Source organism: Oncorhynchus clarkii, chromosome 28, assembly GCF_045791955.1.
Source record: "Oncorhynchus clarkii lewisi isolate Uvic-CL-2024 chromosome 28, UVic_Ocla_1.0, whole genome shotgun sequence".
Classification (NCBI taxonomy): Eukaryota; Metazoa; Chordata; class Actinopteri; order Salmoniformes; family Salmonidae; genus Oncorhynchus; species Oncorhynchus clarkii.
In genome coordinates this window covers 6,899,340-6,916,202 of record NC_092174.1, presented here as the reverse complement: position 1 = coordinate 6,916,202, position 16,863 = coordinate 6,899,340, and the positions used below count along the sequence as shown (strand labels likewise).

Sequence of the window (16,863 nt, the reverse complement as noted above, 5' to 3'; positions counted from 1 at the left end):
TTCGGAAACCAGATTGTATAGTGGAGAAGGTACGGTGGGATTCAAAATGGTCGGTATTCTGTTTGTCAACTTGGCTTTTGAATACTTTAGAAAGGCAGGGCAGGGTGGGTATAGATCTGTAACAATTTGGGTCTAGAGTGTCTCCCCCTTTGAAGAGGAGGATGACTGCGGCAGATTTCCAATCTTTAGGGATCTCAAATGATATGAAAGAGAGGTTGAACAGGCTAGTAATAGGGGTGGCAACAGTTTTGTCAGATAATTTTAGAAACAGAGGGTCCAGATTGTCTAGCCCAGCTGATTTGTAGGGATCCAGATTTTGCAACTCTTTCAGAACATCAGATATCTGGATTTGGGTGAAGGAGAAGCGGGGGGGCTTGGGCAAGTTGCTGCAGGGGGTGCAGAACTGTTGGCCGGGGTAGAGGCTAGCCAGGTGGAAAGCATGGCCAGCCGTAGAAAAATGTATTGAAATTCTTGATTTATCGGTGGTGACAGTATTTCCTAGCCTCAGTGCGGTGGGCAGCTGGGACGAGGTCATTTTATTCTCCATGGACTTTACAGTATCCCATAACTTTTGGGAATTTGTGCTACAGGATGCAATTTTTTTTGTTGAAAAAGCTAGCCTTAGCTTTCCTAACTGACTGTGTATATTGGTTCCTGACTTCCCTGAAAAGTTGCATATTGCGAGGGCTATTCAATGCTAATGCCATATACCACAGGATGTTTTTGTGCTGGTCAAGGGCAGTCAAGTCTGGAGTGAACCAAGGGCTTTAGCTGTTCTTAGTTCTGCATTTTTTGAATGGGGCATGCTCATTTAAGATGGTGAGTAAAGCGCTTTTAAAGAACAACCCGGCATCATCTACTGATGGTATGAGGTTAATATCCTTCCAGGATACCCGACCCTGGTCGACTAGAAAGGCATGCCCGCTGAAGTATTTTAGAGAGCGTTTGACAGTGATGAGGGGTGGTCATTTGACCGCGGGCCCATTACGAACGCAGGCAATGAGGCAGTGATCGCTGAGATCCTGGTTGAAGAGAGCAGACGTGTATTTAGAGGGCAAGTTGGTCAGGATGGTATCTATGAGGGTGCCCATGTTTATGGATTTAGGGTTGTACCTGGTAGGTTCCTTGATCATTTGTGTGAGATTGAGGGCATCTAGCTTAGATTGTAAGATGGCCGGGGTGCTAAACATATCCCAGTTTAGGTCACCTAACGAACTCTGAAGATAGATGGGGGGCAATAAATGCACATAAAGTGTCCAGGGCACAGCTGGGGGCTGAGGGGGGTCTATGACAAGCGGCAACAGTGAGAGACTTATTTCTGGAAAGGTGGATTTTTAAAAGTAGAAGCTCGAATGATAGTGCACTGCCTCATGTCGCAAGGATCTGTACACAATTCCTGGAAACTGAAAATGTCCCAGTTATAGCCTGTATGCTCACCAGACATGTCACCCATTGAGCACGTTTGGGATGCACTGGATCGATGTGTACAACAGCATGTTCCAATTCTCTCCAATATCCAGGATCTTCACACAGCGATTGAGGAGGAGTGGGACAAGATTCCACAGGCCACAATCAACAGCCTGATAAACTCTACGTGAAGAAGATATGTCGCGCTGCATGAGGAAAATCGGGTCACACCAGATACGGACTGTTTTTCTGATCCACGCCCATACCTTTCTTTTTGACGTATCTGTGACCAACAGAGGCATATCTGTATTCCCAGTCATGTGAAATCCATAGATTAGAGCCTAATTAATTTATTTCAATATACTGTTGCGTTTATATTTTTGTTCAGTGTATTTTATACTAATACAATTGCCCAGAGAAAAATATTTTGTTGAACAAGTCATTAACATCTCAAAATTATTGCCTCCCCTGTTTTCAATACTCCAGCACCCTCCACCACTTCCGAGGATAACAAAACTGTGCCATTTATAAAAGGTTTTATGAGATGGGAGAAAGCATTGCTAGGGATCTTGACCCTTCCTCCAAACATAATCTTTCCAAATCCTTGATATCCTTCGTCTGCACTTATGGACTGCCCTCTTTAATTCAAACCACACATTTTCAATGGGGTTCCAGTCTGGAGACGGATGGCTATTGCAAAATATTAATTATGTGGTCAATTAACCATTTCTTTGTGGATTTTTACCCTGTATCCAACACAATGTTATGCCCACATCTCACAGCTGTTTACCAGTGAACCCTATTTCTCTCACTTTTCTTTTCTTTCTCATTGTTTCTGTAGTGAGGATTCACCCACTTTAGATAGTTATTTTGTAACTTATCTGCATAATTCACGTGGATGATTACAAAGTTTCTCTCACCTGTTTGTGAAGATGTAGTTGACCTCGGGCAAATGTTGCATTATGACAGTCAGGTAATGTACAGTGCCAGTCAAAAGTTTGGACACACCTACTCATTCAAAAGTTTTTCTTTATTTTTACTATTTTCTACATTGTATAATAATAGTGAAAACATCTAAACTATGAAATAACACATATAGAATCATGTAGTAACCAAAAAAGTGTTCAAATTAGCCACCCTTTTCTGGAAAACCTTTTTTTAAGTATGACTATTACATTATGACCATGATTATATATCTTACCTGCTTGTTCATGAAGATATAGATAATGGGGTTGATGAACGTGCTGGTTTTGGCCAAGACCGAGGGCACGATGCTGGCCTCAGGGGTGACCAGGCTGGGGCGTCCGAAGGTGGCCAGCAAGGCCATGACCCCGTAGGGCATCCAGCACATCAGGTACACTAGCACCATGGCAACTACCATGACAAGTACACGGTGCTCCCTCTTCCTGCTCATAGCTGTGTTGATGCCGCTAACCTGGGGAGGCAATAAGCAGGGAAGCAGAGAAGATGCAAGGAAGGAGGTTAGAGGAAAGAATGTGCAGTCGATGAAAGAGACCAGAGGAAATGGGGTAACAGAGGGAGAGAAAGACAATGAGTGAGAGAGAGCAACGTCTGGAATGTCACGCTTGCTCATCAGACACAGGGAATGCACTGACAGTGGAATCAGAGAAACAAAGCGAAAGGAATGAGATCGAGCGGCCCACCATCGACCACTTTTCCCAGACATGCATGTTCTGACAGAGTGCATTGTCTATTTAGGTACTGGTGTGCGACAGGAATCCTCATTTCTTAACATTTTTCCCCAAATGTAAACAGGGTCCAAATCATGGCATCTCCATTGGGAGGCACACTGAGACATCAGGGCTAAATGTCATCCATCTTGTCGTGGCTATAGAAATACACACACACAAAGCCCGCTGGGCCTCATGCTCTGCACAAACATGAGCTGTTTATATTTGACTATCTGCACTGTTTCCCCGATGACCGTCCATCATCCCCTGTCACTCAAGTTGCCACGGAGACAGACACTTCGGCAGGAACCCGGTTTCAAAAGGCTGCAGTGCTGACATGATTTAGGGAATAGGAGTGTTTTCATCCACCCAAACAACAACAAAAAACATTACTAAAACATAAAACAACTTTTGGGTCTCAGCCATTAATTCCTATTCTCATGGCAGCTAATCATGGTAGCGAGATTCACTCTCAGTACAACCTGGTCTCAGAACATTTCGTATTATTCTATACTGAAATCCGTGAAGCTACATATAGTATATGTTACGTTTGGTATGGTTACATAAGACAGATTGTTACTTAAGGCAAAAATGAACGGAGGGTTGCGTGTTCGAATCTCATCAGGAACAACTTTAGAATTTTAGCTAATTAGCAACTTTCCACTACTTACTACTTTTTAGCTTTTTTAGCATGTTAGCTAACCCTTCCCCTGACCGTGATCTTCACCTTTTTAGCTAACCCTTTACCTAACTCTTTAACCTAACTCCTAAACTTAACCCTAACCCCTAAGCCCCAGCCTAGCTAATGTTAGCAAGCTAGGTAACGTTAGGCACCTAGCTAGAATTCATAACATATCATACGTTTTGAAATTTCATAACATATTGCATGTTTTGCAAATTCATAATATATAATATGAATTGTAATTCATAACATACATAACCTAAAGTATGTGGCCACCTGCTCGTCGAACATCTCATTCCAAAATTGTCTAGAATGTCATTGTATGCTGTAGCGTTTAAGATTTCCCTTCACTGGAACAGGGGCCTAGCCCAAACCATGAAAAACATCCCCAGACCATGATTCCTCCTCCACAAAACTTTACAGTTGGCACTATGCATTGGGGGCAGGTAGCGTTCTCCTGGCATCCTCCAAACCCAGATTTGTTCGTCTTACTGCCAGAAGGTGAAGCGTGATCACTCCAGAGGACGTGTTTCCACTTCTTCAGAGTCCAATGGCGGCGAGCTTTACACCACCCCAGCCGACGCATGGCATTGCACATGGTGATCTTAGGCTTGTGTGTGGCTGCTTGGCCATTTCATGAAGCTCCCAATTAATATTTATTGTGCTGACGTTGCTTCCAGAGGCAGTTTGGAACTCGGTAGTGAGTGTTGCAACTGAGGACAGACGATTTTTATGCACTATTGGCGGTCCCATTCTGTGCGCTTGTGTGGCCTAGCGCTTTGCGGCTGGGTCGTTGATGCTCCTAGACGTTTCCACTTCACAATAACAGCACTTACAGTTGACCGCGGGAGCTCTAACAGGGCAGAAACTTGATGAACTGACTTGTTGGAAAGGTGGCATCCTATGATGGTGCCACGTTGAAAGTCACTGAGCTCTTCATTAAGGCCATTCTACTGCCAATGTTTTTTCTATGGAGATTACATGGCTGTATGCTTGATATTATAAACCTGTCAGTAACGGGTATGGCTGAAATAGCAGAATCCACTAATTTGAAGGGGTGTCCACATACTTTTGTATATATAGTGTATCATACGCCACTCGGGGGGCTCACGAGTGGCGCAGTGGTCTGAGGCACTGTATCTCAGTGCTAGAGGCATCACACTGGTTCGAATCCAGGCTGTATCACAACCGGTCACAACCGGCCATGATTGAGAGTCCCATAGGTCGGCGTCGATTTGGCCCAGTGTCGTCCGGGTTTCGCCGGTGTAGGCAGTCATTGTAAATAAGAATTTGACTGACTTGCCTTGTTAAATAAAGGTTACATTTAAAAATTAAACATAAATACAAAATAGGTTATGGTCATCCACAACTTAATAAATACCATACGAAAAGTAACATATCTTACTAAAGGGAGTGTCTCGGATTTACATACAGAATAATACGTAATACTCTGAAACCAGGTTGCTCAGTCGATCAGTTGATCAGTCTCTCTAAAGACAACACTGTGATGATTTGGTAAATGTTGGAGGCTTCTTCCAGCTCCCCTTTGTATTATGGGTTATGCGTGTGGGAGAACTAGGCACTAGCGAGCAGGGGAGTACTATCACATTTCAAAGTATTTTTATATAAATCGTTCCTGAACATGATCATAATTATTCTGTTTGCAGTGGGAATTTCCAGTAAATTGTCCCATCGGTTAAAGTAATGACTGCTTGGGACTATTCATTCTGTTGTTGACCCTTCTGCATTATAAGCAATCTTTTCCAGCTTTGCCTAGGGGCAGAGACCGATTTCGCCAAAAGGCTAAGAGCTAACTGCCTGAAACCAGTGTCAGTGAGCAGTATTCGTTAGGTATAGTTACCAATGTTCAGCAATTCCATTATCCCACAAAACTAAAGGGTGAAATGTTAGTGAAAATGTGGGAACTAGTTCTCTTACTAAAGTTTGTACCTTTAAAGGTAGAATCAGCGAGATGACTTTGCATCGAACAGGCTTTGAAGCCACCGGGAGGTTTATTGGCACTCCCCAGAAGGATCAGTCCTCCATAGAAATGAATGGAATTCTACAGTATTTCAATTAAAAGTTTCAAGAACAAAATTACATGTATTTAAGTATTTTTGTTGTTGTTGTAGTAACATTAGTAATCTCAAAAAATTATACTTGAAGGAAAATGTTTTTAAATAATATGTATATAGTTTAGCTCACGTAATATAATTTTAAAATAGACATTACTCTGTCTGTAATAGAGTTTAAACGTGGCAAAAACATAAATGTAGACATTAATAAACGCATTATCTTTTGAATTCCCTCAGCAGGCACTGAAATCCTTTTATGTTGTGCAGTTCAATTATAAAATTAATACAAATCTATGCCAACAGATTGTGGTGTTAACTAAATCCAGATGCTGTGTCTGTGGGTGCTGTGTATGTGCGTGCCAAGTATAGGGGGTCCTTTTCACTATGGCTGAGACTGAAATGCCAATAAAATAGAATAAATAGTATGTGCTAAACGAGTGTCCCTTCCTGGGAACAAAAACCTCTGAAAGATGTCTTCTGTGTCATATTGACAGAGAATTTCCATGTCTGTGATCGACCCTCAGACCCTCAGGTCTGAATGTGATTGCGGTCTACATACAAGCTTATGTTTTACCTCCATTGCCCTCACAAGCTAAACACAAAACAATGTTTATGAGGACTTGGTGTAAAAAAAAAAAATAGGCAAGGGGAAACATGGGGACACCACCTCACAAATACACTTCTTTTAAGTGTTTAAATTGTATGTAACTGTGGGCTGCCAATGCCCAGTACTGTAAGAGCCTACCAACACACAGATCAACTTGACAGAATGCGCAACCCTAAGCTATCAAAGTTTCTTACAGGCATCATAACTTAAGTCAATAATTAGAGCTATAGGCTACATTGCTGTCAAATTTGTGACACTACGCAATGAGCGTAACCAGGTCGCAACTTTCTCCAGGTGCGCAATATTTTACGTGTGGGAGAGTTTCACACACACACAAGCTATAGTGAGAGAGCAGGTAGGGGGCGAAAAAGCAGGCTGTGTCATTTTCATAGTACTGACATCACCTTTACTGTAGCATATCACACAATGACCGTGTGTAATGAGAATTAATGATAACAGAGTGAACGTTTGCCTACTTCTTTCAGTAGGCTACACACGGTATTGGTCCTACTACTGCAACATACAGAATGTAAAAAGAAATGTAGGCCTATCTGAAATGCAGCCATATACACAACAACTGTAACTTTGCACACAAGAAAGCACGCGATGTTGAAGTAAACCCCCACGAAGACTGGTAGCCCAAGATGTGCTCATTACAACATCACACGCAGTAACATCGATTCAGAACCATGGACAGAAAGCTACCGCCAGTCAGCCGATGAAAGGATAACGTGAGCTGCCAATTTCAGCACCACTGGAGTGGACAGCCAGGACAACATAGCAATAGCAATTTGACCCACAAGCAATAACATTAAGAATCACAGATAATTCTAAAAGCTGCATTTAAGTAAAAAGCAAAGGTCTAAAATTACTGAGTGAAAAGGTTGTAAAAATGACGCTGGAGATGTTTGACGTGTCTTTGCAACTTATTTTTGTTACATAATTTGTACATAATGTTGCCGCTACCATCTCTTATGACCAAAAAGAACTTGCTGCACTTTAATTACTTGTTACTTTTATTTCTTATTCTTATTTTTATAAACTGCATTGTTTGTTAGGGACTCATAAGTAAGCATTTCACTGTATTCAGCGCATGTGACTAATACAATTTGATTTGATTTGTAGCTTACCATTTAGAAGAGTTGCAGCCTCCTCGATGCTGTGTTCAACCTCATGAGAAGTTTCTGATTCCATTCTCCTTCCTGGTGAAAATGTACCTGTCAGGTCCCTCTCAAATGCCACTGGACAAGCTGGGCTTTTCATTGATGTAACATGCTCTGTGTTGAGTCTGCGTTCACTGAATACATTCTTCAGGGTGGAGAACAAATTTTTGCACATGGCTGTAGATGCCCAAAATGTTTTTACCAGGTTTCAGTGCGAACAGCACAGTCGCCATTGCTGACAAAGACCTGCCGTATCTTTGTAGAACAAACACTGAGTGGGGTTCATTTGTTGTTTGCTGGCTGTGGTTGCGATTTCACTTTGCAAGAATGTGCCAGCCACAATAAACTCTGCTTCCACTGGTTCAGTTTTGGTTCGATTTAATAGGTTGTCAGGTGCATGTGGCTGTGGTTAACGGAGGTGCGGGTGCTTGTTGTGACGTTACCCTGTTGCTGCTGGTGCTAGGCCATTGCTTTTCTCGATCTTGTTGGTATGGGGGATGGGCGGCTATTACATTTGCTGCTAGGCTCCTCAGCCTCGGTGGTCGGGCCTGCATGCTGGTCGGGGAGCTTGGCATCACTATCGACATGGTGCATAGCCATTTTCAGATATTCATGCTGATCAAAGCTTAGTCAACTAGCTATAATTATTCAGCGCACTGCTACCAAAACTTAATGAAGCTAGTAGCTACTAGCTATAACTAACTGTAGCTATCTGCAAATGTGAACAACTTTGAGAGAAAAAAAATGCCCTGGGAGCCAATGAGCTTCCTAAACAATGTAATGAAGGCGGTACCTAATCAGAATGAATTTGGGGGATTTTAACTACTAAATATTACATCAATACATTCCCTCTCCCTCACCCCTCTTCAGATCAAGAGTTAACAGCCTGCATATAGGCTCTTTCCCGGTCTGCGCTACTGGAAGGCCCGGCCTGGCAGGTAATTCATGTACCATTGTTATGTTTATGGGGAAACAAAACTGTAGGAGGGAGGTCTGGGGGGGTCCATGCCCGGCTTTGCCACCCTGTGAAGCATGTAACGTAATGTGTCTGGCTAACCATTTACACTATAGTGCTGTAAACAAAACATGGCGGGTTGTTAAGGATGTTAAATTGAAATGGCATTCATCCATCAAATAACGTGACATCAGTGAAAGGCAAGGGAGAATCACCTGTATAAAATGTTTTGCCTGTAATATATCGCACATTAGCAAAGTGAAATGTACCCATCTCCTTTGAGGCGCCATTGGCTCTACAGGGCACAGGATAACTCAAGGTGGCATGTTTACACTACATCCAGGCGAAGGCCTTACAACATGGCCAGTGATCAATCTTGGAGTCTATCCTCCCCCCCCTCCCCCTCCCCCTCCCTCCCTCCCCTTGGAGTGTCTCCTTAAAGCGAGCCAACAACTCTGCGAGAAGACACTTTCTTCTCAGAAAGAGCACCGGCACCTGGCCATATATTAGAGCACCTTAATGTGCTTAATTAATCCACATAATCAGTCAATTTAAAGTAGTAGACAACCTGGATTAACTGGATTAACCGACTGCAACCGACTCTGGCCCGGTCAGTGAACATCACCTATTGCTGGAAGTACGGGAGCGGCTGGGAGAGCACAAAATGTGTGTCCTTTCATGGCCATTTGATGTCCAATCTATGTCCAGTGCGTGTCCCATCAGCGGAGAATTGGGGTGATAAATGGCACGTGTTTCTACGACTCCCACCTTCTCCATCTTGCAGAATGAGGCGATTAGCATCGGTGGCTTGCCAGCCTTGGAATAGGTGAGCCTCTGTCACCTGGGCAGTGAATCGAAAGCAAAATGACCCTGTACTGTTTGCAGAGGGAAGACAAACAGGCCTCTTCCACTTTTAGGGACCTGATTTCATGCCCCGCCAAACAACACAAACCTGCCACCCACACCACCACATGGCTTCCCTCAGAGACTCTTAGAAAGCATCTGCCAAACAAATTAGTTCTGGATGGGGAAATTTCCAGAGAGTTTCATCTATGCCTCAAACTCTTGGGAGAGATGAGCAAGAATGGAATGGTTTGCGAAAGATTAAATCATCTTTCTGAGTGACGACTGAATTTCCTATCTTCTATTGCTTTTTTTTGTTTCCAGTTGCATCCAACTTAATCCTCAGAACAAAACTGCACTGGTTCATCTCAGGGGCTTTTGAATCAAGGCAAGGACCAAAAAAAATCTATATAATGAGGAAGAATCTGTGGAAGCGTAAGGGAATCAATCGGGCCACCTTGAAGTTCAAATGATAAACAATCAACTTTATATGTTCATTTATTATATATGACTATGTCAGCTCGATTCCAGAGTCAATGGTCACACGTCTGGAAAACTACAGAGTAAAATCAAAACCTGAAAGATAGACTGGTGTTACTTATTGAGCAAAACACAGAGATAAATGTATCGATTTACTATTCTGACATTAAATCTGACATGAATGATTGTGTGTAGCTATCATTTAGGAAAATACATTTCAGATTATAAAGGAAGCAGTTCCTTGTAGCTTTCACTTGGATAAGTATTTTGGTGATTTCTTCTTAGCAGGGTTTGACAGCTGCAGCTGTGTATGATAACAAAGTAAAGTCGACATCTCCCACTAGGACATAAATGCCTCAGAAAGCTACATCCTCACCAATCAGATCTAACATTATTCTCCTCATCTTCTCTCCATACCCCAGGGAAAAGCTAAAAGTCTGAGAAATAATTAATTCCAATAATGCCGAGTGTCATACGAAATACATCTTCACACCTCAAAATGTATTTACCCAAAGTGTCTTTCTACAGTATGTTGTGAAGCATTAGAGGCGACGGGGAGGGAGGGGGCACACACTCTTTAAGCTTATCACACATATAAGACTTTACCCACACCTCCCAAAAAACACATAAACACACACACGATTATTCACACACTATGGTATTCCAAGTCAGACAGCCACACTCACTTATACAAATGTGCTATCTTAATTTGTGCTATATTAATCCTGCAACAACAGGAACTGTGAATTATTGTGTGGATTATAATGAATGAACATTTTTGTAGAGGTTGATCATTTCTTTGGTAGGATAAATCAAGTCTGACATTTTAACGTGGAAAAGACAAACTTTAGAAGCCTTTTTAAACCTTGAATACACTACAATCTGCATTTCCTGCTGAGCAGGAAAAAGAGTGATCAAATTAAGATAGTACATTTGTATGCCCATACACACCAGAGACACACACATACCCCACAAAGACACACACACAGCACTTTTGACTGCCTGTTTCGCTTCAGCATTCCAATTCCTGAATCCACAAGGACTTCCTGCCAGTCCTGCTCGAGCCGTTAAATGTGATTGATCACACTCTTTGTGTCTCTTGCATTACCCTACATGAGGCTCCTGTGGCCTGCCAAGATTCACTTGTCGCTGGTAAAGGGCTTTCTCAGCAAGAAGCCTGAACGCTCGACTGTGCCTTGCCACGAAAGCTCACAATCCTTTCCAAATCAAATCAAATCAAGCTTTATTTATATAGCAACTTTCAGACATGGATGCAACGCAATGTGCTTCACAAGAAAAATAACTAATAAAAAACTATGAAACACAGCTATATATAATACAAATCGAAGTGGAAATGCATTTGGCAGTTAATCTACTTCAATTCGGTAAATGGTACTATGTGCTCTTTTCAAAGGATGGATCTCAGTCGGGTATGGGTTTTGGGATACAGGGCGTCGAGGGTGGTCTGCCGGGCATTGAGATGACAACCCAAATCGGGATGAGGAGGGCTTTTAGCGGGTGGAATAGTAGGGACCAATTGGAGGTTTACTTAGTAGAAATGCAAAGATCATGGCACAGCTACAGTGCCTTGCGAAAGTATTCGGCCCCCTTGAACTTTGCGACCTTTTGCCACATTTCAGGCTTCAAACATAAAGATATAAAACTGTATTTTTTTGTGAGGAATCAACAACAAGTGGGACACAATCATGAAGTGGAACGACATTTATTGGATATTTCAAACTTTTTTAACAAATCAAAAACTGAAAAATTGGGCGTGCAAAATTATTCAGCCCCCTTAAGTTAATACTTTGTAGCGCCACCTTTTGCTGCGATTACAGCTGTAAGTCGCTTGGGGTATGTCTCTATCAGTTTTGCACATCGAGAGACTGACATTTTTTCCCATTCCTCCCTGCAAAACAGCTTGAGCTCAGTGAGGTTGGATGGAGAGCATTTGTGAACAGCAGTTTTCAGTTCTTTCCACAGATTCTCGATTGGATTCAGGTCTGGACTTTGACTTGGCCATTCAAACACCTGGATATGTTTATTTTTGAACCATTCCATTGTAGATTTTGCTTTATGTTTTGGATCATTGTCTTGTTGGAAGACAAATCTCCGTCCCAGTCTCAGGTCTTTTGCAGACTCCATCAGGTTTTCTTCCAGAATGGTCCTGTATTTGGCTCCATCCATCTTCCCATCAATTTTAACCATCTTCCCTGTCCCTGCTGAAGAAAAGCAGGCCCAAACCATGATGCTGCCACCACCATGTTTGACAGTGGGGGTGGTGTGTTCAGGGTGATGAGCTGTGTTGCTTTTACGCCAAACATAACATTTTGCATTGTTTCCAAAATGTTCAATTTTGGTTTCATCTGACCAGAGCACCTTCTTCCACATGTTTGGTGTGTCTCCCAGGTGGCTTGTGGCAAACTTTAAACAACACTTTTAATGGATATCTTTAAGAAATGGCTTTCTTCTTGCCACTCTTCCATAAAGGCCAGATTTGTGCAATATACGACTGATTGTTGTCCTATGGACAGAGTCTCCCACCTCAGCTGTAGATCTCTGCAGTTCATCCAGAGTGATCATGGGCCTCTTGGCTGCATCTCTGATCAGTCTTCTCCTTGTATGAGCTGAAAGTTTAGAGGGACGGCCAGGTCTTGGTAGATTTGCAGTGGTCTGATACTCCTTCCATTTCAATATTATCGCTTGCACAGTGCTCCTTGGGATGTTTAAAGCTTGGGAAATCTTTTTGTATCCAAATCCGGCTTTAAACTTCTTCACAACAGTATCTCGGACCTGCCTGGTGTGTTCCTTGTTCTTCATGATGCTCTCTGCGCTTTTAACGGACCTCTGAGACTATCACAGTGCAGGTGCATTTATACGGAGACTTGATTACACACAGGTGGATTGTATTTATCATCATTAGTCATTTAGGTCAACATTGGATCATTCAGAGATCCTCACTGAACTTCTGGAGAGAGTTTGCTGCACTGAAAGTAAAGGGGCTGAATCATTTTGCACACCCAATTTTTCAGTTTTTGATTTGTTAAAAAAGTTTGAAATATCCAATAAATGTCGTTCCACTTCATGATTGTGTCCCATTTGTTGTTGATTCTTCACAAAAAAATACAGTTTTATATCTTTATGTTTGAAGCCTGAAATGTGGCAAAAGGTCGCAAAGTTCAAGGGGGCCGAATACTTTCGCAAGGCACTGTATATAGACACTCAATCGTCATGTTACTTTTTAATGGTACGTTTACAAACATATATTTTGATAAAAATAATTTAAAGTTGTGTCTCATTATGAAAGGTGGTGAGATAAGTATAGCCAGTTACAATTGTAATGGCCTAGCAGATAATAAGAAAAGACTATCAGTATTTACCTGGCTAAAAGAGAAGGAATATCATATCTATTGTTTACAGGAAACCCATTCAACAGTTCTCGATTAAGTTTTGTGGGAAAAGAACTGGGGGGCGAAATATACTTCTCCCATGGGCAAAGAAATTCAAAAGGGGTGCAATATATTATAATAATAAAGTGAACTGGATGGAATATGGGGAAAAATGCACCAAATTCTTTTTCAATCTTCAATATATAAATGCTACCAAATAGTTTTTATTAAAACTTGTTACAAATGATAGTCACGCATGATTCAACAAATGATATTTTGAAAGAGGAAGTAAAGTACTTTAAGAATATGTTTTCATTTCAGGCTCCTCCATCTCCACTAACTGAAACTAATTGTATGGATTTTATTCCTAATAATAATGTAAAATTAATATCTGTACAGAAAGACTCATGTGAAGGCCAAATTACAGAGGAGGAACTGCTTGAGGCAATTGGGGCCTTTAATTCTTGCGACTAGCAATCCCGAATCCGGGAGCGTAATCATAGCCTCAAACGAATTAGCATAACACAGTGGACATAAATACCCCTAGAAACTTTTCCTATTCATGAAAATCGGCAATGAAATATATTCAAACACAAGCTTAGCCTTTTGTTAATCACACTGTCATCTCAGATTTTCTAAATATGCGTTAGAGCCAACGCTAGACAAGCATTTGTGTAAGTTTATCATGGCATAATGCTATGCTAGGCTCTGCTAGCAGCAGGCAACATTTTCACGAAAATAAGAAAAGCAACCAAATTAAATAATTTACCTTTGAAGAACTTCGGATGTTTTCACTCAGGAGACTCCCAGGTAGATAGCAAATGTTCCTTTTTTCCAAAAATATTATTTTTGTAGGCGAAATAGCTCCCGTTTGTTCATCAAGCTTGGCTGAGAAATCGACCGGAAAATGCTACCACTACAACGCCAAACTTTTTTCAAAATTAGCTCCATAATATCGACAGAAACACGGCAAACGTTGTTTAGGATCCATCCTCAAGGTGTTTTTAACATATGTATTCGATAATATATCCGTCGAGGCAATTGGTTTCTCATAAGAAGCGATTGGAAAAATGGCTACCTCAGTATTTTACGCAAGATTTTCTGCGGGAGACACCATGTGACCACTTGCTAAATATGCTCCCTTACGGCTATTCTTCAATGGAAATGCGTAAAAAGACGTCACAATGCTGTAGACACCTTGGGGAATACGTGGAAAACGTAATCTCATCCTTAGCTCATTCACAGCCATATAAGGAGTCATTAGCATGAGGCGGTTTCAAAATATGCGGCACTTCCTGATTGGATCTTTATCTGGGTTTCGCCTGTAACATCAGTTCTGTGGCACTCACAGACAATATCTTTGCAGTTTTGGAAACGTCAGAGTGTTTTCTTTCCAAAGCTGTCAATTATATGCATAGTTGAGCATCTTTTCGTGACAAAATATCTTTAAAACAGGAACGTTTTTCATCCAAAAATTAAAATAGCGCCCCCTAACACCAAGAGGTTTTAAGGATGGGAAAACTCCAGGCTTGGATGGCATACCAGTGGAAGTATACAAAACTTTTTGGGGTATACTCAAAGGACCATTATTGGCTTGTTTTAACCACTCCTATATAAATGGTAGATTATCAGACACGCAACAAGAAGGTCTGATATCATTATTACTGAAACAGGACCCAAGTGGTATATATAAAGATCCAATCCATTAAAAAAATTGGAGACCTCTTACATTTCAGTGTTGTGATGCAAAAATCTTAGAAAAATGCTTGGCACTTAGAATTTAAAAAAGTATTGTCAGATATTATTCAACCTAATCAGACAAGTTTTTTACATGGATGGTACATTTGAGATAATGTAAGACAAGTACTGGAAACAATAGAACACTATGAAATATCGGGGACACCAGGCCTGGTTTTCATAGCTGATTTTGAAAAGGCTTTTGATAAAGTACGACTGGAGTTTATATATAAATGCCTAGAACATTTCAATTTTGGGGAATCTCTTATAAAATGGGTTAAGGTTATGTATAGTAAACCTAGATGTAAAATAGTAAATAATGGCTACATCTCAGAAAGTTTTAAACTATCTAGAGGAGTAAAACAAGGTTGTCCACTATCGGCATATCTATTTATTATTGCCATCGAAATGTTAGCTGCTAAGATTAGATCAAACAATAATATTAAGGGATTAGAAATCCGTGGCTTAAAAACGAAGGTGTCATTGTACGCTGATGATTCATGTTTTCTTTTAAAACCACAATTAGAGTCTCTCCATGGCCTCTTAGAGGATCTAGATACTTTTGCTATCCTCTCTGGATTAAAACCAAATTATGATAAATGTACCATATTACGTATTGGATTACTAAAAAATGCACATTTTACATTACCATGTAGTTTACTAATTAAATGGTCTGATGGAGATGTGGACATACTCACTCCAATACCTTTTCATAGAAAGTTAGCAAAAATACGATCTTGCTACCATGGAAAGGAAAATACCTGTCTATTTGTGGAAAAATCGCCCTGATTAACTCTTTAGTTATATCACAGTTTACCTATTTGCTTATGGTTTTGCCTACACCTAGTGACCTGCTTTTTAAATTATACGAACAAAAAATATTCAATTTTATTTGAATGAAAAGGGCCTATTTATATAATGAATATGAATTCGTTGGGCAGAAATGATTAAATATTAAAGCATTAGACCTCTCACTAAAGGCATCAGTCATACAAAAGGTATATTTAAATCCAAACTGGTTCTCTAGTCAATTGGTACGAATGTCTCATCCTATATTCAGGAAGGGCCTTTTCCCCTTTATTCAGATTACACCTGCTCATTTTCGGTTGTTTGAAAAGGAAATAATCTCCAAAATATCTTTATTTTTTTAAACAAGCCTTAGAAAGTTGGTTGCAATTTCAGTTTAATCCACCTGAAAGGACGGAACAAATAGTACAACAAATATTGTGGTTAAATTCAAATATACTAATTGATAAAAAAAAACTATTTATCGAAGAAATAAAAATAAAAAAAGGTATAATTTTAGTGAATGATATAATAAATAGGACTGGTGGAGTTGTCATACATGCAGCTAACACAGACATATGGAAATTTCTGCTCTACCCAAAATTACAACCAATTAATTGCAGCATTACCACAAAAATGGAAGCGGCAAGTAGAAGGGGAAAAAAGTAAGGAACTTGTAGGTCGGCCCTGTATTAAAGAACATAAATGGTTAAAGAAAAGTGTGATGAATAAAAACATATACCAATTTCATTTAAGGACCAAAAAACTGACAGCTGTGCAAAATAAATTGCAAAATAGTTGGGAAGAGATTTTTGATGTACCCATTCCATGGCACATGATTTATGAATGGATACGCAAAACAACGCCGCTATATAAAATGATTGCAACTAATATAATGTTATATAAATGGGGGATACAATCTTCCCAGCTCTGCAGATTCTGCTGTGAGGAGGCAGAGTCATTAGATCATTTATTTTGGTATTGTCCATATGTAGCTCGTTTTTGGTCACAGGTCCAGGAATGGCTGAAGAATTGCAACATTTGCCTA

At 40.6% G+C, this 16,863-nt stretch overlaps 1 protein-coding gene across 1 annotated transcript in view; it reads right to left on the bottom strand.

Moving 5' to 3' along the window:
- LOC139387554 (pinopsin-like) overlaps positions 1-16,863 on the bottom strand; it is a 97,657-nt gene that overhangs the window by 16,393 nt on the left and 64,401 nt on the right. Inside the window, exon 3 of the mRNA XM_071133882.1 lies at positions 2,609-2,842. Coding sequence (XP_070989983.1) covers positions 2,609-2,842 — 234 coding nt within the window. The remainder of the gene's footprint in view (positions 1-2,608; positions 2,843-16,863) is intronic.